This window comes from Fukomys damarensis, unplaced genomic scaffold, assembly GCF_012274545.1.
Source record: "Fukomys damarensis isolate Sample0158 unplaced genomic scaffold, DMR_v1.0_HiC HiC_scaffold_19, whole genome shotgun sequence".
In the NCBI taxonomy this organism is placed as follows: Eukaryota; Metazoa; Chordata; class Mammalia; order Rodentia; family Bathyergidae; genus Fukomys; species Fukomys damarensis.
In genome coordinates this window covers 3,579,962-3,604,058 of record NW_022900931.1, presented here as the reverse complement: position 1 = coordinate 3,604,058, position 24,097 = coordinate 3,579,962, and the positions used below count along the sequence as shown (strand labels likewise).

Here is a 24,097-nt window from a genome sequence, read left to right as displayed (position 1 = left end):
CCCCATTTTACAGACAGGGTGAGGACTTCACAACCTGCCCCACAGTGTGGCTGGGTGTGGACAGGGTGGGCAGGGCAGGCTCCCTCCCAGAATTGTTCCTGGGCCCTGCTGGGGCTTCTGCTCCCCAGCCTGCTCCTTCTAAGGTGCTGATGGGAGAACACTAAGGTTTTTTGGGGGGTTGGGGGGTTGTGCTTTTTGTTTTGCTTTAGACAGGCTCTCCTTATATAGTCCAGGCTGGCGCTGAACTCACTGTGTAGTCCAGGTTGGCCTTGAACCCAAGGTGATCCTCCTGCCTCAGCCTCCCTAGTGCTGGGATTACAAATGTGCATCACCACGTCTGCCTATGAATACTTAGATTTGGAAGAACTGATCCTTTGTAGCAGATACAGATAGCCTGGGTCTGAGGACTTCACTCAACAGTCATCAATAGCTCCTAAGGCCTCTCAGAGTGACTTCCAGTGGCCCGGCCTGGTCCCCAGGGCTCTCAAGGCTTGACCCCTCTGTCCTCAGCCCCTACACCCTGCAGCTCAGAACAGCCACCGGTGGGTGGGTGCAGCCACTTGCAGCCCACAGTGATGACCTGTGGCAAAAGGAACCCCCAGCCTCTTCTGGCCCACCTTGGGGGACAGTGGTGTTCCCCGTCCACATTCCCCTGGATGCAGCTGGGACACCCCCTCCTCCAGAATGCCCACCTCTGGCAGGTGACCCTCGTCTGGGGTCCCAGGGCAGGCTCCACGTGGACTTCTCACCTCAACCCAGCAGGTCTGGGCTAGGTGCACTCCCAGCCCCTTACCATCCCCATGGCAACCCGAGAAACAGATGGTGTTAGCAGATCATTGCACAGGTGGGAACACTGAACCTCAAGGGTAGAGGGGACCGGCGCCAGGCCAGGCTTCTGTCAGCCAGCTCCGCAAGCCCCAGATGTGTTGTGTGTGTGGGGGGGTGCGTGGGCCAGCACAGGGGCATTCTAGAGATGGGTGTTACCACACACTGGCCACTGTACACCACAGTCCTTCTGAGCCCAGGGTGGGGTTCTGGGCCTCGAGGCCCCTGATACAGGGCCCCCTGTCTGTCTCTGGACCCCTGCAGGTGGGGGTCTGCACATTGTCTGGGGGTGTGGAGAGGGATTTTGGGGAACTCAGGTGGGGGGAAAGAGCGCCGGACTTGGGTCTCTCCTGCTGTGTGGCCTCAGCCTGCCACCATCGTCTCAGAGCTGGTGTCCATGCACCTGACGGCGCCGGCAGTTGTCACCTGCCCCAGGACCAAGAGACAGAGCTGAGAGCAAAGGAGACAAATGGCACTGTCCCTTGGCATCAAGACTCACAGGGCCAGGGCCAGCTGGGGAACTGGATGTGTGGCAACATCCAGGGCAGGCCAGACCGGAGACAACCTCCTGTAAGGCCACCCCGTTTTCCCTGCCACTGTCCCCCCAACATTCACATTCCACAGAAAGCTAGACATGAGGCAGTGGCATCCTGGGGTCACTGCCATGTGGGTGACAGGGCTGCAGGAGACCACTCAACCCAGCCCTTTGCCTAGGTTACTTAGACCCAGGCCCTCCCGGAGCCCACAGACCCTGGTGCCAAGGCAAGGATCCTGTCCCACCAGAGCTGGGCCTCGAGCTTCTGCACCCCAATGCACCCCCAGCCCCAGAGGTCCACCAGGACTGCAAGGACCTCCCTGAACAGCAAAGTGGTCAGGACAGGGCTCCCCTCCCCTCCCGGCCACCCCCTAGCCATTGCGCAAAGCTACCTGCTGCATCCTGGTATTGCAAGGGCTGCTCCATTATTCTAAGAGAGCACGAAAGGTGTAACTGAGCTCATAAGGATAACTGCACTGGGGAAGCCAGGCCCTTGGCACTCCTTAGAAGGGTGGCCAGGACCGGGGAAATTCCAGGCTGGGAAGGGCCTGGGGGATGGCCTGGTGTGGCTCCTACTCCCCAGCAAGGGGCCCAAGGGCCAGAGAAGCAAAGCAGAGTCCAGGTCACCTAGCAGCTCTAGAAATGGGGGTGTAGGGCCTGGCATGCTAAGGTGACCCAGGGAGGACAACTCTGGAGCCACACAGGGCCCCGGAGTCCTCCTGGAACCAAGAGACCCAGGGCAGTCAGGGGGCTCAGAGTCTGACCCTTGAGCTCAAACCACATGCTAAGATGGGAGACTCAGTGACCCAGAGGCGGCTGGCCCAGCCTCAGCTCCCACGGTGACACATGGGTCTTCATGAGGTACCCCGATTGTGCACCTGGCTTTGCTCAAGCAGCTGTGTGTGTCTCTACGCTGCGGCTGACAGCTCAGCCGCCCCTTTGCCAACCTGGATGCACCCCCACTTAAAAGAAAATATGACCTTCTCTGTGACTTGATTAAAAAAAAAAAAAAAAAAAAAGCAACAACCCCAATTAAAAGGGTAAAAAAAAAAAAAAAAAAAAAAAAAAAGCAAACAGCCCAATTGAAATGGGCAAAGGGCCTGCACAGACATTTCTCCAAAAAAGACATCATTATCCGTCAAGGCCACGCAGCTCAAGACCACGGAGACCGGCTTCCTTCCCACTCACTCAGGATGGCGAAAGTGACAGACCAACGACAGCAAGTGTCAGGGAGCACTCTGAGGGATCGGGCCCCACACACTGCTGGTGGGGTGTGGAAGGTGCCGGCACTGTTGGGGAGCTCAGTGCTTCTCCAGCATAGACCTAGGGCCATCACGGCCCCCAGCAATCTACCCCTAGGGATAAGCCTGAGAAAGTGAAAGCATACGTCACACAAAGCCTTGCACACAGACGTTCACAGTGTATTGCTAACCAGCGGGTGTGTGGACAAGAAAAGTCTCCATACTGTGGAACACTGTTCTGCCTTAAAACAGGAAGGTGAGATTGACACAGAGGCTTTGAAACCATCGCGGAGTGTAAAAGAAGCCAAACACAAAAGGCCACATCCTGTCTGATTCCACCGGCATGAAAAGCTCATACTTCTTTTCTTCCTTCTTTTCTTCCCTCCCTCCCTCCCTCTCTTCCTTTCTGTGGTGCTGGTGACCAAACCCAGGGCCTTCAAAATGAGCTACATCCCAGCCCTTTCTTGATTTTTTTTTTTAATTTTGAGGCAGGGTCTCTCTTGATACTTCAGTAGGCTGGGCTACAACTTGCTGTCCTCCTGACTCAGCCTCGCAGAATGCGGGGATTACAGATGTGCACCCGCTCTGGCAGGTGGATTTCAAGTTAGCCTCCAACCTCGGCAACTTAGAAACTTAGCAAGGCCCTGTCTCAAAAAAAAAAAAAAAAAAAAAAAAAAGGCCCCAGAATGCAGTTGAGTGCAATGGCCCTGTGCTCAGTCTCTAGCAGCGGGTAGCTTTGTAGCACAGCAATCAGTAAGTCAATCAGACTGTGGTGGGACTGAGCAATGAGCAACTCCTCGACGTACCAGACTCATCCAGTGGTGTACAGTGTGGGACTGTGGTCTGTGCTGTCGGGGCATCCAGTGGTTTCAGGCCCTGCTCTGCCCTTGTGGTGGCCACATCAGTACGAACCAGGTCCCCACCTCACAATGAGGACCCGGTCCCGGCGGAGGCAGACGAGTGGCCTGTGGCCACGCAGCAGGTGACCCGGTACCCCAGCATCCATGCCCAGCCTCTGCCCACCTTCCAGACAGGGAACGCCTAGCCTCTGAGTCCTCTCATCCTTCCTCTGGCCAGTCACGTGTGCTCCCGGCACCCCCAGAGCCCAGCCCCAGGCCCCAGCAGGCAGGACTGACAGGCTGCAGCCCACGGGGCTCCTGGATGGGGAGTCGAGGGGCCAGCAGGCGGGATGCTGAAGAGCTGGGGTGGACAGGGACCAGCAAGGACCCCTCCAGGAAGAGGGTGCCAAAGGCACAGGGAATAGTGTTCCAGGAAGAGGGATTGCCAATGCTAAGTCCCCTGGGGCAGCCATGAGCCAGTCCCAGCATAGAGAGGCAACATGACCATCCTCAGAGACCACGCTGGGCTGAGTTTATTTTAAGAAGATGGGCACCTGGAGAGCGCTGCTCCTACTTAAGTTTAAGGGTCCCACAGAGAGGCGGCTACAAGGGTCCTGCCAGGTGGAGAGGGGAGATGCAGACCTGGGATGCAGCCCCAGGCCAGCAGGAAGGTGGGTGTGAGGCTCCCCCTGTGGGCTGGGGTGGCTGGTGCAGTTGTCACCCAGAGGAGGTTGCGGGGGGGCCATATTTGTGGAAAATGAGGGCGACCTTAGCTGACAGTTTGGGGTGCCTGGGACAGCAAGGCAGGTGAGGGCAGCAGCACTCAAAACTAGCACCACCAGGGAGATAGCCTCACCCCTCATGCCAACCCCAGACAGAACACAGCTCAAGCTGCAGGGCCCTGGCCCAGTCCTCCACACCTGGGCCTCAGTTTCCCTAGGTTACAGGGGAGGTACCTAGGTTCCCTTTACAATCTCTGCAGCAGGAGGCAGGTGGGGCTGAGCTGGCACCAACATGGGGTGGCCAGGCCCAGAGTCATCATGAAGCCTGAGTCCCGGCCATCCAAGTCCTGACCTCCACCCAGCTCCCCAGGCCCCCAGGATCTCACAGGGACAACCCTGGACCACACCCTGATGTCACCTCATCGAGCTGGTACCAGCCTGGGTCCAGGTTTCGAGGGCCTTGGTCCAGAGAGGGCGGATGAACTGAGAAGGCAAGCCTGGAACCTAGGCAGGGCTCAGCATGAGAAAGGGCCCGTGGGTAGATGAGCCCGGCTGGGTCACAGCCCCGTGTGAGCAGCTGAGTTGGAACCTAGAGCTCCCCGCAAGCCCAGCTCAGCTACAGGGTCCTGAAGGGGTCAGCCCGGAACCCACGTCTTCTCCCTCCCTGGTCAACACAGGCCACAGCCCATGGCCTGGCACAGCCTATACTAGCGAGTGGACGATTGCTTTGTCCCTGTTCTCAGTTCAGGCCTCTCCCTGGGCCTGGCAGGTAAGTGGTAGGAAGCATGTATTTGTGCGTGCATCCAAGTGTGCATTTGTATGTCTACATGCATAGTAGGTGCGAACATGTGAAAGTGTGCATGTGTGGCTATGTATGTGCACAGGGTGACGTGTCCGTGTGTCCGCTGTGTCTGCCAGTATGCGCGCGCGTGTGTGTGTCGTCCTCCTTCTGGGAGTCTCCCTCCATCCCCGTCTTGCAGCCCTGCCTGCCCCGCCCGGCCCGGCTGAGTCAGAGTCTCCACACTAAGCTCTTCCATCGTCGTCGTAAACACAGCCCTGCAGAAGCCGCACCAGGTCCGAACACGCCGGAGCCCGCACGCCCCAGGCCTTTGTTCCGACCCAGGCGGCCTCACACGCACGCTGTCCCCTGTGGGTCCCACGCCAGGAGGGCATGGGGGCACCAGGCCCACAGCGGGCAGGGTGAGGCGGAGCTGGGAGCAGGGGAATGGGGAGCAGAGCCACAGCCCACTCCCGTCATCTCACCCTGGGCTGCCCTGGGCCCCTTTCCGCACCAGGGCCAGCGAGAAAATCACCCCCACCTCCAGGCTGTCTGTGGTGATGCAGGAGCCTGTTCTTCCCGCATTGGTCCCCAGGACTCCAGGCCTGGACCCTACTGGGCAGGGGCTGAGCCGGGCTCCGGAGCCGAGCGCTGGCCTCTCCAGCTCAGTGTGGCCCCCAGCTCAGCCTCCTCAAGAGCTCCGTCTTGGTTTACAATATGCAAACAGCATCACCCAAAGCCGGTGACACTTGTCGGCAGCCCTGGACCGCAATGAGGACTCTGCAGACGGCTAGAGCTACCTCATCCCAAAACAGCAGGCAGAGTCAGAGTGGCAGGCACACGTCCAAGGCCAGCTGGGCCTTGCCTCTCTGGGGGACCCTGTGGCTTTTGTCCTGCCCCATTGGCCCAGCACGTGAGCCCTGGCCTCCTGCCCAAGGACACTCTCTGTTGACCAAGGGGAACCATCCCCTCCTTCTGAAGACAGATGAACCCCTGGGAGCCCAGCCTCACCCTCTCCTGTACGGGAGAGCACCCCGAGGTCCCCAGGTCACAAGGCTGTGCCCAAGGTCACACAGTGAGAGCTGGTAATTGGCCCAGGTGGGATCTCCCCTTCGAGTCCCCCCGCCGACTTCTGGTGACCTTTGAGGGCCCGAGGGTCTAGGGGTAGAGGCCATGCTGGTCAGGGCTGCTGTGCTCCAGGCTTTAGCGACATCCCAGGATGGTCCTGCACCCCATGTGTCCAATGCCACCTCAGAAGCCCGAGTGGGCTTGCTGTCTTTGTCTGCAGGGAGTTGACTCTGACCTTCAAGCTCTGGGTCCCTGGGTCCTGCTGCCTGAGTCCTGAGCCTAGGAATGTCTGGGCTCAGATGAGGGGGACATGGGGTCCACAGGGGAAGACGGACAATGGGATCTGGAGTGGGCAGGCCGGGGGCAGGGCCCGCTGACTGGGGTGTGGCCTGAAGGCCTGGGGGCGGGGCCACCTTGAGGCCCCATCCCCCGCCACCATCCATTCACCCAGGGAATCCTGGGTACAGCCCTGTCCCTGCATGCAGCTGGTGCTCAATGCATGCAGGCTGAAGGACAACAGGGCTGATGGCACTGCCTTCCCACCCTACTCTGTCCTCAGGAAGCAGCTGGCAGACAGCCTGTGCCCTTGCCCTGCCCCTCCCCTTATTCAGGACAGTGTCCTGGGACAAGCCGTCAGGTCCCAGCCCCAACATCCCCACAGACTAATCAGGTGATGGGGTGGCTCGGTGCCCTCTGAGAGCAGCGTCATCTGGTGTCAAGCTACAGGTGTCATCCAAGATTTTCTAGTGGTCATGTTCGGAAAAGGAAATGACCCAGAGGGACTTGAAGGGGACATTTTATGTAGCCAATCTATCAGGATATCCTCTCTCCAATACGCAATCGAGATGAAGATCCCTCAAGAGAGATTTTGTTTGCTTTTAGAGCCTGCTCTGGGTCTCACACCGCAGCACATTCAGTTGCACACAGGAGCCCTCAGTGCCCCAGGCCAGCACTGGCCGTGGCCACCAAGGGACAGTGCTGCCCAGTCCTTCCTGGGGACGATGCTGCCCTTCCCTGGGCCTGGTCTGCAAAGCCCAACAGGGCAGCAGGAGCACATGCCCAGGATCCAAGGCCTGCATCCCCAACACCCCGGGTGGCCCAGCTTTCCCTGGGACTGTGTGACACACACCAAAGCCATGGCCTAGCCCTGATGGGGTGGCGCTGGGCTCAGGGCCCCCAGGAAACACACCCTGTGCAGAGCTCACCCACAGGGCGACAGCAGCGAGGGTGGCTGCAGCTCCATGGCCCCAGGCCACTCACATGAGCCAGTATTAGGGTGGCCCCTATGCCTGGTCATGTCTAAGGCCGGCGCATGACAGGCAGGGCTCCGCCTTCCCTGGCAGCCAGGTGGAGCTGTGCCGCACACAGCTATGGCCTGGCCTGGGCTCATGGGTCCCAGGGGGAAGCTGCTAGGCACAAGGGGATCACGTCAGCTAAGGGAGCCCAGAGCATCCAGCACCCACAGGCCCCAGGGCAAGGTCAGTGCAGGCTTCATCTAACTCCTGGGAGTAGTGAGCACCCCGTCCCCGGAGATGTGCAAGCCACTGCACCAGGCTTTGGGAAAGGGAGCAGAACTCCTCTGCACGGGGACTGACTGCCAGTTAAGGGATTCCCTTCAGCACTCAAGATTTAGGGCTGGCCCAAGGTTGCCTGCAGAGACTGCCCCGCTCTTGGGGACAATCATTAATGGGCACTGCTTGAGTGGCCATTCCCACACGTGCCCCGGCGCCCTGCCAGCTCGTGGCCAGGCTCCCGTCCATGCTCAGCAACCAGCACACCTCTGATGTGGGCCACCTCACGGCTTGGCCCACGCACCGCCTGTGACCGCCAGCAGCTGTGTCCTCCTGGAGGGATAGTGAGACCCAGCCAAGGGGGTCAGAAAGTCTGTCTGGAGAGGGTGTGGGATCAAGCCTCTGAGGATGTTGGGGGGAAGAAGGAGCCCCAGGATGGAGTGAAAAGTCACGGCTTGACAGGTTAGGGGTTTGGGGGGCAGAAGGGGTGAAGTTTGGGAGGGACAACTGAGGCTCCAGGCTAAGGAGTTAACTTTATCTCAGGGAAATAGAGAGCTACTGCAGGTTCTGGGGCAAGGAGATGACATGGCATGCATGGCTGCTGCTTAACACAGTAACGGGCTGATGGGGCTGGCAGGAAAGGACCAGAGAAGCAGGCCTGGCAGCAGCATGAGCAGAGTAGACAGTGGCAATGACACCAGGTATTGCTGCAGGTCAGGGCAATGACCCTGGCATGGTGGATTTAAACAGATGTTGAGCTGTAGAGCCAGCAGCTCCTTGGGGTCGGCAGGACCTAGAGCAGTGGGCGAGAGAAGAGAGGGGCTGGGTTCACAGGAGGGAGGGCCCCCAGCAGGGCCAGGTAAGGAGCAGCCCGGGAGAGGGGCGGGGGAGTGGCAGAGGGGGACAAAAAAAAGGCTGAGGCACTCAGGGTTGCAGGTGTAGTAGAGCAGCCCCACACACAAGGGCTGCTTTTACTTCCTTCCATCAGTGCCTCTGGGGCCCCAGGCTACTTCCCAGGAGGGACCGGGCATGACGCTCAGGTGATCCGGAGCTAACAGTGCTCACTGCGGGTCAGGCAGCTGTGTCGCCCTGCAGGGACAGCCTCGAGGAACCAGACATTCTCTGGGGCACTGGGGCCTCCGGGTCTGCACCTCTGTCTTGGGGAGCCCAGCTCCCACCTCTCTGCCCATGCACAGGGCAGCTGCCACAGAGGAGGAAGACCAGAAGGGTTGGCAGACTCCCAGATTCACACAGCTCCCCATCATGTGGTAGCCGGTGACCTGGGGGCTCCTCCTGGGCCTCAGTTTCTCCAGGTGGGAGTAGGGGAGCAGGAGGCTGGGCGTGCAGGTGGGCACCAGCTGGCACCTGGAGGGATGGAGTTGCACTTGGGTGGCACAGTCTGGGGGATGGGGCGGGGCTGCCCTCTTGGCTGTGCCAGGTGCCACCCACGGCTGCTCACCGCAGAGGGGCCCCCGGGGGCTTTCCCTGGTGCCACCCCCAGCCCCACACCCATGTTCCCAGCCCTGCAGAGCCTGGCGCTGGCCTGTGTCCCACCCAGCAGCTGTGGTCCTGCTCAGTGGCTTGGGCTCCCGGGATCAGAAGGTCGTGTTGTGCCCGCAGGCTGGGCACCTGCAAGCCTGGCACTGGGCACCCCCGTCTGACCTTCCCAACAGCCTGCTGGGCGGGCAAAGCGCTGCTCCTCCTTCATGCCTCCTGCAGCGGTTTCCTGAGCGCCTGCTGCACTCAGGCACAGGAAGAGGCCGTAGGGACACAGATGAGCGCCCGCTGGCTCAGAGCTCCTGCCACAGACGAGAAACTGAGGACCAGAGTGGCCCCCGGGAAGTGCTAAAAGGTCGCACAGCTGAATTCAACCCAGGTCAGGCTCCAGAAGTCGTGTTTTTTCACTAAGCCACTCTGAGTGCTCTCAGGACCCTTCCTGGCCCTCGGCTTCCTTGTCTGTAAAGTGGTGTGGTGAAGCCTGTCCCCAGGCTGTGCGAACAGGGAGAGGCTGTGTGACCCCCAGAACTGGGCCATCGGCACAGAACATGCCGCTCTCACTTGGCACATCCTGATGAGTGCTGCCCACCCCTCTCCAGCCCCACCCCTGCATACCACCCCTCCCTCCAACCATTGCCATAGTGTCCCCAGGCTCATGAGGTCCCTCTACCCAAGTCCCTCCCACCCCGGGGCCAGGACATCACTTCCACCCTCCCAGGGTCAGTCCCAGTCCTAGCCAAGCCCACAACAACCCCAGGCAGTACATGCTACACCATCCCTCCTTCTGGGTCAGAAATGGAGGCGGAGACAAGCAGTGAACGTGGGTGTAGGAGGCTGCTGGGCACTGGGATGTGCTCCCACCCCACAGCCCTCACCACCAGATTCCTGTGCCTAGTGGTGACCCCGCCTCATGGTCCAAAGGCAGCACCCTCTGCACGTATTCAGCTACTCGCTGGGCACCAGGGGCCCCCATGGCCAGTCCTGAACAGGGCCAATGGCAAGGAAGTTGGTCACTGGGAGCCGTGTGCAGGACAGCAAGCATGGCAGCCAGGCCTGACCTGGCCCCTGCCCTCTACCCTGGCCGGCCCGAGAGCCCAGAAGCACCCTTACCTACACGGAGCTCTTGTCCAAAGACGGTCTTCTCGCCCAGGGCGGAGCAGTTCCAGCGGCCAAAGCGGAACTGGTACTGGCACTCGTTGATGCCCATCTGTGCCCCCTCCCCGATCACGATGATGGCATCGGGCCGGCTCTGGCAGATGGCACGCTGACGCGGGGCCAAGCCAGGAATCTTGTTGCATATGATGTTGGCTCCCAGGGCCACCACGGACGACAGTGCTCTGCAGAAGTAGGGAGAGGAGACAGGCATGGGATGGGCGGGCAGACAGCACCTGGCGGGCAGACTCGCAAGCCGGCAGGCAGGTAGGCAGCCAAGCCCCCACCCTGGCGCTGACTCCCGCCTTAGCTCTTGCACGAGCCCAGGAAGGGCTCTCAGCCTCGGTTTCCAAATCCGAGAAACGGGCATCTGACACATCTGTGTGCACCGGCCCTTGGGCACAGACGACCCCGGAGAGAGGCAGGCCGCCCAGGGAGGGGCCACTGGCTTTGCCTCCCCCCACCTGGATGCCTGCCAACTGCACACCTACTGTCTGCTGGGCATGGCAGGTGCCACCTTGCAACAGCGAACCCTCCCAGCAGCCCCCCGAGGGCACCATTGTAATAAATCTAGCAACTCCCAGGCAGGAAGGCACTTGCCAAGCTCGCCCCAAACTGGAGCTATTATTGGCCTGATTGTTTGTTTGTTTTTCTAATGAGGTGAAATTCACATAACATAAAATGAACCAGTTTAAAGTATATGGTTCCTCGGCATTTAGTACATGCGCGGTGTTGTGCAACCACCGCTTCTATCAAGTTCCAAGATATTTTCATCACCCCAAAAGGAAACTCCAGACCCATTAGCGGCACTCCCCTCCGCCCCCCTCAGCCCCTGGCAACCGCTAATCTTCCCTGCGTTCCCACGGATTAGCCTGTCCCGGACACTCTGCGTGGATGGAATCTCACCATACGTGGTCTTTTGTGTCTGGCTCTTTTCACTCAGTGGGATGCTTCCAAAGTGCATCTACCTCAGAGCCTGCGCCCACGTTTCTGTCCTTTTTAAGGCCAAGTACTATTCCGTCCCACTGCGGGCCGTGCCTGCTGCTCACAGCTGCGGATCGCTCCGCGGGGGGCGGGGGTTCCGCCCAAGTCCAGTCCGGGTTGGAGCTCTCTCGGTACACAGCTGGGAGCGGAACTGCCGGCCGGCCCCACGGCCATTCTTTATCTTTCTGGGGTTAGATGCCAGCGGCTTTCCACCGCACTGCACCAATTGTTCAGTTCCAGCACCCAGAGAAGTAAGGTCAAGATGGGAGCAGGGAAGGGTGGATGCAAAACAGCATCGGGCCTCTAAGCCACAGACCAGAGCTGCTTGGAGAGGGGACCAGCGGGGCCCTCCAAGCTGCCACCAGCCCAGGGCCCCTCCCGGCGGAGAGAAACCAGGCAGTGTTTTCTACAGCTGCACGGTCCCCAGCACCCACCGCGGCAGGGCACTCAACCCCTGGCCTGCCCGCTCCACCCACTGAGCTGGCCGGGACCCCCCGGGTCTCTCGCAGGCACAATGGGTGGCCACACCCCTGGCTGGCGTTGAGGAAGGGCATCGGACGGGTGGGGCTGGGAGCGGGCCGGAATCTGGAGAATTCAGCCGAAGTAATTGTAGATGCTCAGAAACCAAGCCGGCGAAATGAGCTGGATGGGAACCTGGCCGGGCACGGGCCACCACCACGGGCCGGAGCAGCTTTGATTTGGGCTTAAAGGAAGCTCCTGGTTGCCCAAGTCCCCCCCAGCAGGTCTGGGCCACAGAACTCTCCCTTCCTGTGGGGAGAGGAGCTCAGCAGATGGGGCCTGCCCTGGGGGACCGGAACGGGCTGAGGGAGGACAGGGACAGAGACAGACAGCCACACACAGCGAACGCCTCGGCCGAGAGGGGCCTGGCAACACATTTCTCAGGGGAAGACACGCATGGACAGCCACACACTTGACTGGGGAAAGCAAATCAAAACCACACCAGCCAGCGTGCCGGTGCACACCTGTGATCCTAGCATTCTGGGAGGCTGGAGCAGGAGGATGGCGAGCTCTAGCTAGGCTCAACCTGGTCAACTTAGCAACTTGTAACAACTGTCTCAAAATAAAGAAAGGCTTAGGGATGGAGCTCATCGTGAAAGCCCTGGGTTCAATCTTTAGTACCGCAGACAAAACAGCCACCGGGACCGGTATGTTTGAAAACAAGAAAGCTGGAAAGTCATGTGTCAGTGAAAATGTGGGGAAATGGAGTCCTTTAGCGCTGCAGGCGGGGTGTGGCACCACGTGGCTGTGTGGACAACAGTTTACAAAGCATTCAACAGAGCTACCCAGCAATTCTTCTCCTGAGAGAAGGAAGTGAATCCAAAGGAAGTGAAGACACAGGAAAAATTCACCACGTGGCTGTGTGGACAACAGTTTACAAAGCATTCAACAGAGCTACCCAGCAATTCTTCTTCTCCTGAGAGAAGGAAGTGAATCCAAAGGAAGTGAAGACACAGGAAAAACGTGTACACAAGGGTTCCTAGCAGCACAACTCACATCAGGCAACGGGTATGAATAACCCTAAGGTCCACTGAGAGAGAAGCAGACACACAACCTATGGTATATCCACGTAGTGAAATATTACTTGGCCACGAAAAGGAACACAGTATAAAATCCTGTTATTCTGTGTGGAAAACTCAAAAACACTACGCTGAGTGAAAGAAGCCAGACACAAACACAATGCATTGTCTTGTGTTTCTATGAACAGAGAAATCCAGGGAGACTGAGAACAGAACAGTGGTTGCCCAGAGCTCGGTGGAGGCAGGGGTGGGTAGGTGTGGAGTTTCCACCTAGGGTGATGAAAGTGTTCTGGAACTGACAGAGGAGGCAGCCGCGTGACCTGATGAAGGAACTGGACTGAGCGCCGTGAAATGGGAAAATGGTGGTTCTATACTATGTTCATTTAACCAGTTGTTTTAAGTTATCACAACACACAGGACAGATGTAGAGCGGGACCTGGGTTCCTGGGCTGCAGGGTGGAAGTCCTAGCACCAGCCACCCCGGGAGTCAGCTCAGGGGTTAAAGGGAAGGAGAAACTGGTGCACAATCAGATTCAGCTGAAAAGTCAGAAATTGTTCCAAGCTGTGGTCTCCCTTTGCATTGGGTTTTCCCACTCATGACAGAAACACTTCGTGTTTGAGGCCACACGGAGTCTTACTGCACCCTAATCCTGCGAGTTCCGGGTCACAGGTGTGGAGACAGGTGCGCAGGGGGAGGGGCTGCTCTGAACTCCTGCTGGGGAACGGACAGGGAGCCATGCACAGGTGAGCCCCAGAGACAGCCCTGAGCAGGGACCAGGCCCACTTGTTTTGCTTTTGTGGTGCCTGGAATTATACCCAAGGCCTTTGAGCCAAACTACATCCCCAGACCTTCTCTTGTCATCCTTAGATTTTCTCTTTTTTCACACACATTCTAATTTTTTTTTTTTTTTGTACTGGGGATTAAACTTGGTACCTTGTAGTTTCCAGGCAGGTGGCAGCATTCACATGTTTATATTTTGAGATGGGGGTCTCACAAAATTTCCCAGGCTGGACTGAAACTTGCAATCCTCCTGCCTCAGCCTCCCAGAGTGCTGAGATTACAGGTGTGCACCATCCACTCTTTATGAGCTTGAATCAAAATCTTTGAGGCGGTTCATTCATTCATCATTCATCATTCATGGCTGGCGGTGTCCTAGCTGCCCTACGCCTGACCATGCTGCCCCTCCCGCACTTAGACCCTCAGGAGGATACAGGGTGACGCACGCTGCATTCCAGCGGCAGCACAGAGAGGGCATGCCCTGGGCACCTCAACAGGGCCCTGGCAGGGAGACCAGGGAGGCTGAGTCGCCTGTGAGTCCGCAGAAGCTGGGCGGGGGCTTTTGTTGCTGACTTTTTCCGTGGAAAATTCTGCTCTGGGCTTGTCCCCTGTGCTGTGCAGGGGCCTCAGAATGCAGGCAAGACACCACAGGAGTGGGCCAAGCTGCGAGTCCGGACACTTTCCTCGCCCTGGCCTGGGCCAGGGCCCCAAAAAGAGGTCCAAGGAGGTGCTCCACCCTGTTGACAGAGGGCAGGCGCACGACCTCCATCTCAGACGGGTTCTGCGTTCACTCATTCATCCAACCGTGACCCCTGGAGTGCAGCATATGGGGTGGGTGGGGGCAATAAAAGGGGGTCCTTGCCACCTGTCCGAGAGCCAGGGCCCCCGAGGAACCCACCCCTAACACAGCTGCCCCGAAGGTACCTTCCCCCTGGGGACCCACAGGAGAGGCTGGCTCCCCATACCAGTGACCGCACCCTGCCACCCCCACTGCCTCCAAAGGTCAGGGACGAGGTGTGTCACAGGGCAGGGCCAGTGACAAAGTGCTGACAGGCGGGCGGGAGGTTGGGCTCCTCCCCTGCTCCTGCCTGGGTTACTGTGCAGGTAGATGACCCTCATGGACCTCTGCTTCCGGTTCCACGGGATACTGATAATGGTTGCTGTTATTGTTACTGCACTTGGTTCCCGAGCTTTGACACGGCCCAGGCAGGCACACAGGAGGTGCTGTGGCCCTTGAGCCACCAAACACCCCCTCTCCACAGTGCACCATGAAGTTTAGACTCCTGCCTGCTGGGCAGGCTCTGGACTGGGGACCCCCCCCCACCTCCAACGCTGCAGGACCAGGAAAAGACAGATGGCTCTAGACCCAGCCCTGGCCAATGGCGCCTGAGCTTACCCTGGATAATTTCCCTGACGGAGGAGGACACCCTCCAGGAGCCCAGGGCTGGGCCTCTCAAGGATTGGGGTGCTGCCACAGAAGAGGGCCTTGGGGGTCTGCCTGGTGCAGACCCGGTGTAGACCTGCCTGGTGTAGACATGCAGGCACGGGTGGATGCTATAAGCATTTGTCACTCTTGGGTATAGAAATGCTGGTCTGAGGCCTCCGGGTCAGGGATGGACCGGTCAGTACTGGGCCCAAGGGCCAGCTTTATGTGTGCTGCTTTGCGGTTCCAACTAGATGAAGTGGGTCCAACTGGGTCCCCACCGGTCCCCGAGCTCAGGCCTGGAAGGTCGGACGTGGTCACATGTCTTGCTGTTCCTAGCAGGTGCTACCCAGTGCTGCGTGTGCCCCTGCCAATAGTTCTGTGATGCGATAAGCCGGTCTCCGATTTTACAGAAGTGGAAACTGAGGCACGGGGAGGTGAAGAGTTGAGCCTGAGGCCTCACAGCCAGGAAGAGATGGATCCTGGCCCCACCCAGCTCACCAGCACCAGAACTCATGGTTCCAACCCCACCCAGCTGTGGTCCAGTGGGCGACCTGGCACCCAAAGCCAGGCCTCTGGGCCACCTGTGCTTCTGTCCCTGGGCAGCGACAGGAGGAGCTGGGACACCCCCTTCTGCCCGTCACAGCCCCAAGCCCCTCGATCTAGATGCAGCCCTGTCTCCTCGGGGTGGCCAAATGGTGCCCAGGCCCTTGTCGTGGAGGGGTCAAGGTGACGGGATGCACATCGCTCCCTCCCGCTTCCCCTCCTGCATGCCCATCCTCCTACCCCAGACTCCTCCCTCTCTGGACTGAGCCCCTGAGCGGGAGGGGCTCCTGGGGACAAGTGCTGCCTCCCTTGGAAAAATCACCGACGCCCTCAGGCCACCTACTCTCCGGGCTGCCCATACCTGCCTTGTCCCTGTCTCCAGGAGGCAGCTGGCAGCCCCCGTCCAGCCTGAACCCAGCCTGCGTCACTCCTGGGGGGCTAGTTTGGCGGGTGCATGGGGGTCAAGGCGGCAGCACCAAGAGTGTCCCCTCATCCTCCCCCATTACCCACAGCCCCGGGAGTGTGCTTCTGCCCCATGCCCAGGCTGGACCTCTTCTCTGCAGAGACCCCTTCTCCAAGGCCACCCACCCACCCAGATCTCGGGGCCCCAAGACTGTGTGGCTCCTTGGTCCTGCCCAAAGGCCACTGGGGCACAGTGAGCTCTGAATACCAGCTGTGGACTCCCCAGGGCAGGGAACCCCAACATTGCCTATACCCCTTTTGGCCTCTGACTTGGCACCGCCTCCTAGCCAGGGGCACACAGCACTACCTGGGAGGGGGACAATCTGGCCAAGCTTCCCCAGGGCCCCGTGCTGGCCCCAGCTGGCTGTCCACTGCCCCAGCTCCTCTGGCCCATGCTCCCAGGCCTGGGTACTCAGCAATTCTTCCTTCTTGGGTGTCCTCTGGCAAAATATTTGAAGAATGTTCTAAGTATATGTGATCAGCCAGGGAGGTGGGCCTGGGTCCCCTCGCCCAAAAAGTAACTCCAAAAATACCTGGGAAGGTGGCTTCTGGGTCACACACCTATTGGGCCACCCCATGGGTTTCCAGCCACCAACAGTCTGGGGGGGTCCCCATCTGGCTCTGGGGACAGCAGGGTCCTAGGCCTCTGTGTCCTTGCCTGTCAAATGGGGACAGAACCCCTGTGTCAACCACTGCTGGCTTCTGGCTGCCCTCAAATGTCCCATGCTGGCTGTTCCCCGCTAATTACTACTCTGGCCAGAGGAGGCTGTCAAGGGCACATCCCAGGCAAAGCGAGTCATGCTGGCTGTTCCCCGCTAATTACTACTCTGGCCAGAGGAGGCTGTCAAGGGCACATCCCAGGAGCAAAGCGAGGCCCGGCAGGGTCCCTATAGCCCGATTCGATGGATAGAGCTGCATTCAGCACATGCAGAGAGCCCTGGGACCACCTGTCCTTGCTCTGGTCCCGGCCTGAATCCGATTGTTTCTCCTCTCCTGGGGCTTGGTGGGACAGTTCTGTACCCCAGGCCACAGGCAGTCCACCCCAGGGCCACTCAAGCTGTTTCTCAGCTGAGATAGGGCACAACTGGCAAAGGGTTCATCCTTCTGCCTGGACAGATGAAGCCCTGGGGAGGTGGGAGGACGGAGCTGACCACTGTCTGCCCAACTGTCCCTCATCTCCTGACACACAGCCTGTACCATAGGAGAGGGACAGGCCAAATGGTTCCCTCTGCTCATGCCGGCCCTGCGTGCCCACAGCAGCTGCTCAGGGGGCTGAGTAGGAACTCCCAGAGGGGCCTGGTGACAGCTGACACCCCAGCACCCAGCTTGGAAATTACTCCCTCCTCCACCCCAGCCTCAGTTTCCCACCTACACCGCGAGGGCTGAGGATACGCTCATTACCTGAGGCTGCCCCTGCAGAGGGTGTGAGAGGTCCTAGGTTTCAGCTCTGATCAGCATGGACTCTCGCTGACCTTCCTGGGCTAACCTTGCCCAGCTGTCCAGTGGACAGAGCAGCCCAGCATGGGCCGTCTCCGCCAGCGACTCTTCACCATGTGTCCTGCCTGCTATGCTGTTTTCAGGCCACTGCCCTGCTCATCTCGCAGCCCAAAGTGTTCCCGGGAAGAGAATGGAGTGCCTGCCCTCCTACCATCCTCCACATAGCCAGCATTCCTGGCCTGGCACCCACCCGAGACTCCACCCTGGGGAGAGGCCCTAGGCTGAGCTGGGGCTGCTGGAGATGCAGTCAGAGCCTCAACCCATTCTCGTGACCCCCAAACCTCAGGACACTGACCTCTGGCTTCAGAACTATCCAGTCCGCTAACAGGGCACAGGGACCATCATGACACACCCGAGTTCTGGCCCAGCAGACTAGATCTCTACCCTTGCTGGGTAGAGCACCTCCAGCACCTAGGCAGGACTGCAGGTCCAGCTTGGGGCTCCTCCTACAGGAAGTCCACCGGGGCCTCTCCTCCCATCTACCTCCCACCCTCAACACGTGCTGGACTTCCTCAATACTGGCTTCTGTGGGAACGGTACCCATGGCCAGGCCTTGCCCGGACTGTTCCCATTACTTCCCGTGGTACAGATGGGGACGGTGACCTCAGAGATGCCAAGCACCACGGTCACACAGCTAGCCAAAGCCCAGCAGGGAAGAGAGCCCTCACCCCCGCCTTGGCCCCACTGTGCCAGATCCTGAGATGCAGGGGTGCCCTGAAGGCCCAGACGGCCAGGATGCCACTGTGAACCCTGGGGACAGATGGGTGGGCGAGTGGTGTGCGGAACAGGTAGGAGGAGCTGGCAGGGCTCACAGGCCCGGGCCAGGTTGGGAGCCTAGGCACTTGGTGGCTTCCTGGTCACTCTGGATGTGGCACAGGGACCTCTGCAGATGGGAACCCCAGTCCTGAGTGTCCCTGAGTGCCAGGGACAGACAGGGTTGGAGCCCAGAGAGGGTAGCCCTGGTCTACACAGCACCCAGGGCAGTGGGACAGCCTGTAGCAAAGGGAACACCCAGAGCATGGGAGCTTCTGCACCCGCCCAAGCCTACAGCCCCACCGTCTGCTTCCCCCACCACCCACCACGTAGCCCCCCTGCCCTGGACTGCTCCCCTCGGCTCTACAGCCAGCTGCCTCTGCTTGGATGCATATGGCGACAGGGCGCTCCCTCATCAGCCAAACTGGGAGTTCATTTTACAGAGAAGGCTGCAAGAGGGGCAGCACTGTGTTCAAGGCCACAAGCAGCCCAGCAGTGATCTGGTATCAGAACCTAAAACAGGTGCGGGGCAAGTGGCCTTTCCTGTTTCCAGGTCTGGGGAAGCAGGGGCCAACCTGGGGTCACAGTCAGACCTCACGGGCACAGCTCAGGGCAAAGCAGCCCAGTGCCCTCCAACACCACTGCTTCTGAGGCGGGGATGAACTCCGCAAAGGACCTTGGGATAGTCCAGTTTCAACTCCTCACCTGACCGGGGCTCAGAGATGCTGGGAGGAAGTGAAGGCGCCAGCCTGGGGACCACCAGGTGTCCCTCCCACCCTCTGGGAGCTGGAGTCAGCAGGGAGGGTCCAGTGCTAGCCAGCAGCTCTCCCTGGGTGCTGACCGCAGTAGCCCAGCCTGACCATTTCAAGGGTCCGTGCCCCTGGGGTCCCCTACATTCTGTATGCCCAGGCACTGAGCTCTGCAGGCATGAGGGGTCAGAGCTGTTGACCCCACCCAGAGCTCTCTCCTTGTGACCTGCCTGTCCAGCCCTGGACTCCTTGGGCACTGTCCCTGCACACACAGAGGGGTTCCTTGGCCTGTGTCATAGGCCTGAGGCTGAATAAAGTAACCCTAGGGGGCGGGGATGCCTGACCTCTGCTTCATCCCCAGGGCAGTGCCACGAAGGGCAAGCTCTTATGGGTGGTAATGCCAGCACTTCTGCCCATGGGATCCCAGGGACTCCAGGGAGGCAGAGATTGCAGGGGGCAGGGTGACAGTGTGGCCCCTTGGAGCGGGTGTCAGCAGCATCGGAAATTCCCGTCTGTCCAGGAAGACTTGAGCAGGAGCTGGGAAGTCATCCAGCCCCCGGCCTAGCCCCCACTTCCTACCTGTTCTGCAGGGGACACTGGGGAGTCTTAGGACACTTTCCCTTGGGGGCATCCCCAGGCCGCCCCACTGTGGATGGGACGGGGCTCCTGCTGTAGTTTCAAAGGACAAGCTCAGAGTGGTGGGGGAAAAGGACAGGGGGCCTGGGAGAGTATTGGGACCCACTGCCCAGATGGAAAAACTGAGGTCCAGAGAAGGAAAAAGAAGCCCCCAAGGTGAGGTTCCCCAGACGCACAGACACCACAGGTTCACAAGCTAGCCATCCAGACTACCCTCTGCCTCTCTCAGGCTGGTCTCAGGAAGAGACACCAACAGAAGACCTTGAGAAACCTGCACCTCTGTCCTAGAGACACAATCAAAGGCAGTGGAGACCCTGGGAAAGCCCTTGCTCCGGTCCACACCAACTCTCACCAGCTGGGTTAGCTGGCGTCTCCACCCACAGACAGCGTGCTGCACCCTGGAAGGACGTCAGAGATCTCTGGAGGCCAGAAATCACATCTGAAAGATGTGCTAGAGGCTGCCCAGACTGAGCCAGACAGACCCAGGTTTCAGTCTGGGCATAGGCGCCGTGACTTTCACAGATCCTGTGCTTCGACCTGTGCACCCTCGTCCCCCACCTGTCACGGTGGGCACCTAGGGAAGACACGGACTGCACAGCAGGCCTGTGAGGCCCATGTCCTGGTCAGCAGGACAGACTGTCCTGCAGGACTGATGTTCAAGGGGCCTTTTCAATTGGTCTCGCTCTGCAGAACCCTTGGGGCCCAAGCTTCAGCTCCACACCCTGGGCACCCTGGCTGCTGCACCCAGGCCTGCCACAGGAATGGGGAGCCGCACTGCCTTCGCCCCTGTGCCCCGCTCCTTCCTTGGGGGCCTGGCCTATGCACAGGCCCAGCTGGGCACAGCAGCCCGGCTTCAGAGCACAAGACAGCTGGGTGCCATGGGAGCTGGTCCTAGAACACCAAGGACCTTGGTGTCTCAGGAGGGACCCCCCCAAGTGATGCTGGCTCCAGCTCCTCCAGGCCATCTGGGCCCCTGCCTGGCTTCCGGCTGTGCTAGCTGCAGTGCCCACCTGGACTGCAGAACCCAAGATCCTCCACTCAGCCTCAGCCTGGCCCTGGTGACATCCCCAGCTCCTCAGAGGCCACCAATCCGTGGCCAGGGCTCCTTTTGCTCTGCCGAAGGTGGCTTCAGTGTCTGCCTCCGAAACAAGGGCGAGCCACACCCTCTGGCTGCCCCGCTTGAGGACCTCTGATAGCTAGCTTTGCCGGGTCAGTGCCCTTCCCGGTAACCCTACCTCACACCTCCAGCATCTGCTTGGATGCCTCCAGGGCCAGAGATCTCACTGCCTGCCCACCCTCAGCGGGTCTGACCCAAGCCTCAGCATCCTTGGTGGGGGGCCAGCTGGGGGAGGGGCCCCAGGAGCCGGGCAGGAGACCGGAGGGAGCGGGAGAAGGTGCACACCTGTACCCACCCCCACCCGAGCCAGCCCGAGGGGAGGCCCCCAGCCCCAAGCCAAGGAGGGAGGACAAACGGAGGTTTTGTCCTTGGCCAGCGGGCGGCCTGCGCCACACAATGACCCTTTCATCAGGCTGAGGGAGCCCTGGGCCCGGGTTTCATCTGACAAGGGAGGGCGCCCGCCTCCGGTCCCCTTGGGAGGGAGCTGAGCCCTATCTGAGCAGGACCCAGGGCCATGCAGGACCAGAGGCTCCGGGAAGCCCACTGGAGCCGCGCCATCCATGGGAGAGGAGCAGAGACCCAAGAGGCCACTCTGGACACTGCCTGCCCTGCACCCCAGGCCATCGCCCACCACCAGGCTTGGGGCCTCCCAGCATGGCGTCACTGACCCGAGCCCTGGCAGCAGCTCCGTGTCTCGAGGCACCCACAGCAATGAACCCATGGCGCACCTGCCCTGGAGGCTGGCATAGGGACAAGAACAGGAAGCGGGACTGGTGACACCTCCATCACTTCCTTTCATGGCATCAGCCCTCCCTTGCCCCAGTGAATCCCAGAGAGCCACCGGACCACCTGTGCCCACCACTGGACGGGGGCCTCAAGCTGGCAAGCTGGACCCAGATTTGGCAACCTCAGGGAAGGTCCCATCTCCAGCCCCGGCATCCTGTCTACCCCTCAGAACGACGCTGTGATTTCCCCAGAGGAGAGCCCCTGGGTGAACATGGTTGACAGTCATGTTCTTTCATCTGGGAAAATGACAGTCATGTTCTTTCATTCTTTTATTTAGTCTGTCCAACTCCTGTTCATCCTTCAAAACCCTGGCTAGGTGACATTCCCTCCAGAAAGCCCTCAGAGATATCCCAGGGAGTTTGTTTCTCCCTCTTAAACAAAGTTGCTGGGCCTTCTTCTGGGTTGTCATTGGGGAAGCCCCTGCCCCTACCAACCTCTCTTGGCCACACAGTGAGGTTGATGTGAAAGCAGCTCACTCTCCAGTGGAGACAGCCGAGGTCTGACGAAATCAGGCAGTAAGAGGCAAGGCTGGATGAGCACCCAGACCTGGTCATCCATGGGCCCGGGGCTTCCTGTGGGGGGCACTATCTCCCCTCTCTCAGTTGGCCAGGCATGGCCACATGGCAATGGGTGTGTGGCATTTTCTGTGATCAGAGAGGTTCTATTTGTCTGCCTCAGCCAGGACGGCTGTTGGGGCTTACAATGTCAGAAGTTTCCCAGCTCTAACCTCCACGGGCCACCACCCCGTGACAAGCAGTATCACATGCCTGTGAACCAGAGGGTACCCGGCCTGACCTGGGCCAGGTCCAGAGAGACGGACAGAAGTCAGCCTCCAGGCTGTGACCTGCTCTGAGCCAGGCCAGGGGGCCATCCTGCCTGTCCTGGGGATGAGGCCCTGGGAGTGGGCCTGATTCAGCACCCCATCCCATCAAGGGTCACAGGGGCGCTGCTGGGACTGCAGTCCCCACCACCAACAAAGCCACAGTGGGAGCCAGGAAGAAGCTTGGCTTGGCAGGGCCGTGGTGGGCACCCCCCCACAGCCAGGTGGTCGGTGAGTAACTGCCCTGTCACTCATGACTCACTCCCCAGAGCAGGCGGTCACCATGACAGGCTGCGCCGGAAGACCTGGTGTGTGTGGGGGGTGTCACAGCCAACCCCCACATCTGGGAGAGGACGCCAAGACCGGAAGGGACCTGCCCAGGACAGTGTCCCAGCCTGGGCCTGGCTCTGGGCCCAGGCCGGGCCCCCACGCCAGCTGACACAGCAACATAGACCCTCCTGGTGGCCTGGGCCCCACCTGCCCCCTCTGGGCCTTCACTGACCCCCACCAGCCCTGGGAGCTCTGATCTGACCCTGGGGCCTGGGGGTAGGGTGCTGGCCCAGGCTGCTGCACACAGCTGGGCCACCCTCGGCATCTGTGGGGCCCGGGGCCTTTCCAGGCCAGCACACCCGTCCAACCCAATCAGCAACAGAGGCCCAGGCATGGGTCTGGCTCCACTGTGTGAGGGCCATAGGCAGGCGCAGGAGCTGGGAGAGCAGCCCAGATGAAAGGGGCTGGATCAACTGTCAGCCAGTCTGATTGGAGTGATGGGATGATTTCTGGAAAGTTCTCTGGAGCAGAACGAAGCTCAGTCTCACCAGTTGACCCTCTGGCCGCTCCTGCAGGGCTGAGGGCAGGTGCACATGGAATCCTACTGCCTTGCCAAGTTCAAGGCCCACTGGCATGGGCTGCCCCACGTAAGTCCCCTCAGGGTCAGGTACGGGACCACCCACCCATCATGCAGGCTTTCGCTGCAACTATTGAGGCCCAGCGCTCACCTGGGGCATCACACAAACTGGCCCACACTTAGCCACCCAGCAGAGCACAGGAAGCCAAGCACTTATGTTAGCTTCTGGCTCCCAGGAACCGCATGGAGTTGGTGGTCCTTAGGAAGGGTGACATCAGCATTTCCTTCCACCTGGGGCTGAAGACCAGGTGCCACCTCCCCAGCCTGCCTTACTGTCCCCAAGGCTGCCTGATTTTCCCCCAAGACACACACTAGACCCCAGCACTGGCCCAGGAACATTTGAGAAAGCTGTTCCCTTAAAAGGATTTCTGCCCACAAAGCTGGCAGTACAGGCAGGAGTGAGCTTGTGTGGGTACAGATGGTGGCCACAACAGGCCAGGAACGGGACATCCCAAAGGAAAACTTGGGGGCTGCAGAGTTATCCTGGCTACCACCTGCCAGACAGCACTTCAGCTGCTGCGGGGTACCCCACTCTCACTGGCCCCTGGGCCCCACCCCGTGACCCCTCCCTCCCTAGTATTACTCAAAATCGCTGCCCCCAAGGGCTCCTGGCTTCCACCCCTGGACACCTCCCCCCAGGCACACCAGACCTCAGCCAGCCGCTCCAAAAATGACTCCTCAGGCAGAGAAGCTGCCGGATCATCGATAGCAAGGCTTTTGATCCAGATGCCAGGATTCTGGGGAGGGGAAGGCTTTTTGAACTTCAAGAACTGGAAGCCAGGGTACTAAGGCCCCCTTGCCATTTTGGAGCAAACCAGAAGCAGGGCGCTCCGGCTCGTTACTCTTTTAGCCTGAGTCCCCATGAATCAGGCGGTGCTTACCCGGGCCTGCTCCTGCCCCCGAGCGGCCCGCTACCCCCACCCCGCCCCAGGC

The 24,097-nt window shown here is 59.9% G+C and overlaps 1 protein-coding gene across 5 annotated transcripts in view; it reads right to left on the bottom strand.

Annotated features, from left to right (window-relative positions):
- Wnt7b (Wnt family member 7B) overlaps positions 1–24,097 on the bottom strand; it is a 39,267-nt gene that overhangs the window by 9,655 nt on the left and 5,515 nt on the right. For 2 of the 5 annotated variants that reach the window (XM_010634328.2, XM_010634327.3), the window contains exon 2: positions 10,127–10,353. In XM_010634328.2, the coding sequence (XP_010632630.1) occupies positions 10,127–10,353 (227 nt within the window). Of the gene's footprint in view, positions 1–10,126; positions 10,354–11,074; positions 11,204–17,300; positions 17,437–23,814; positions 23,878–24,097 lie in introns of those variants that run through there. The other 3 variants (XM_010634329.2, XM_010634331.3, XM_010634330.2) reach the window with 3 other exon arrangements.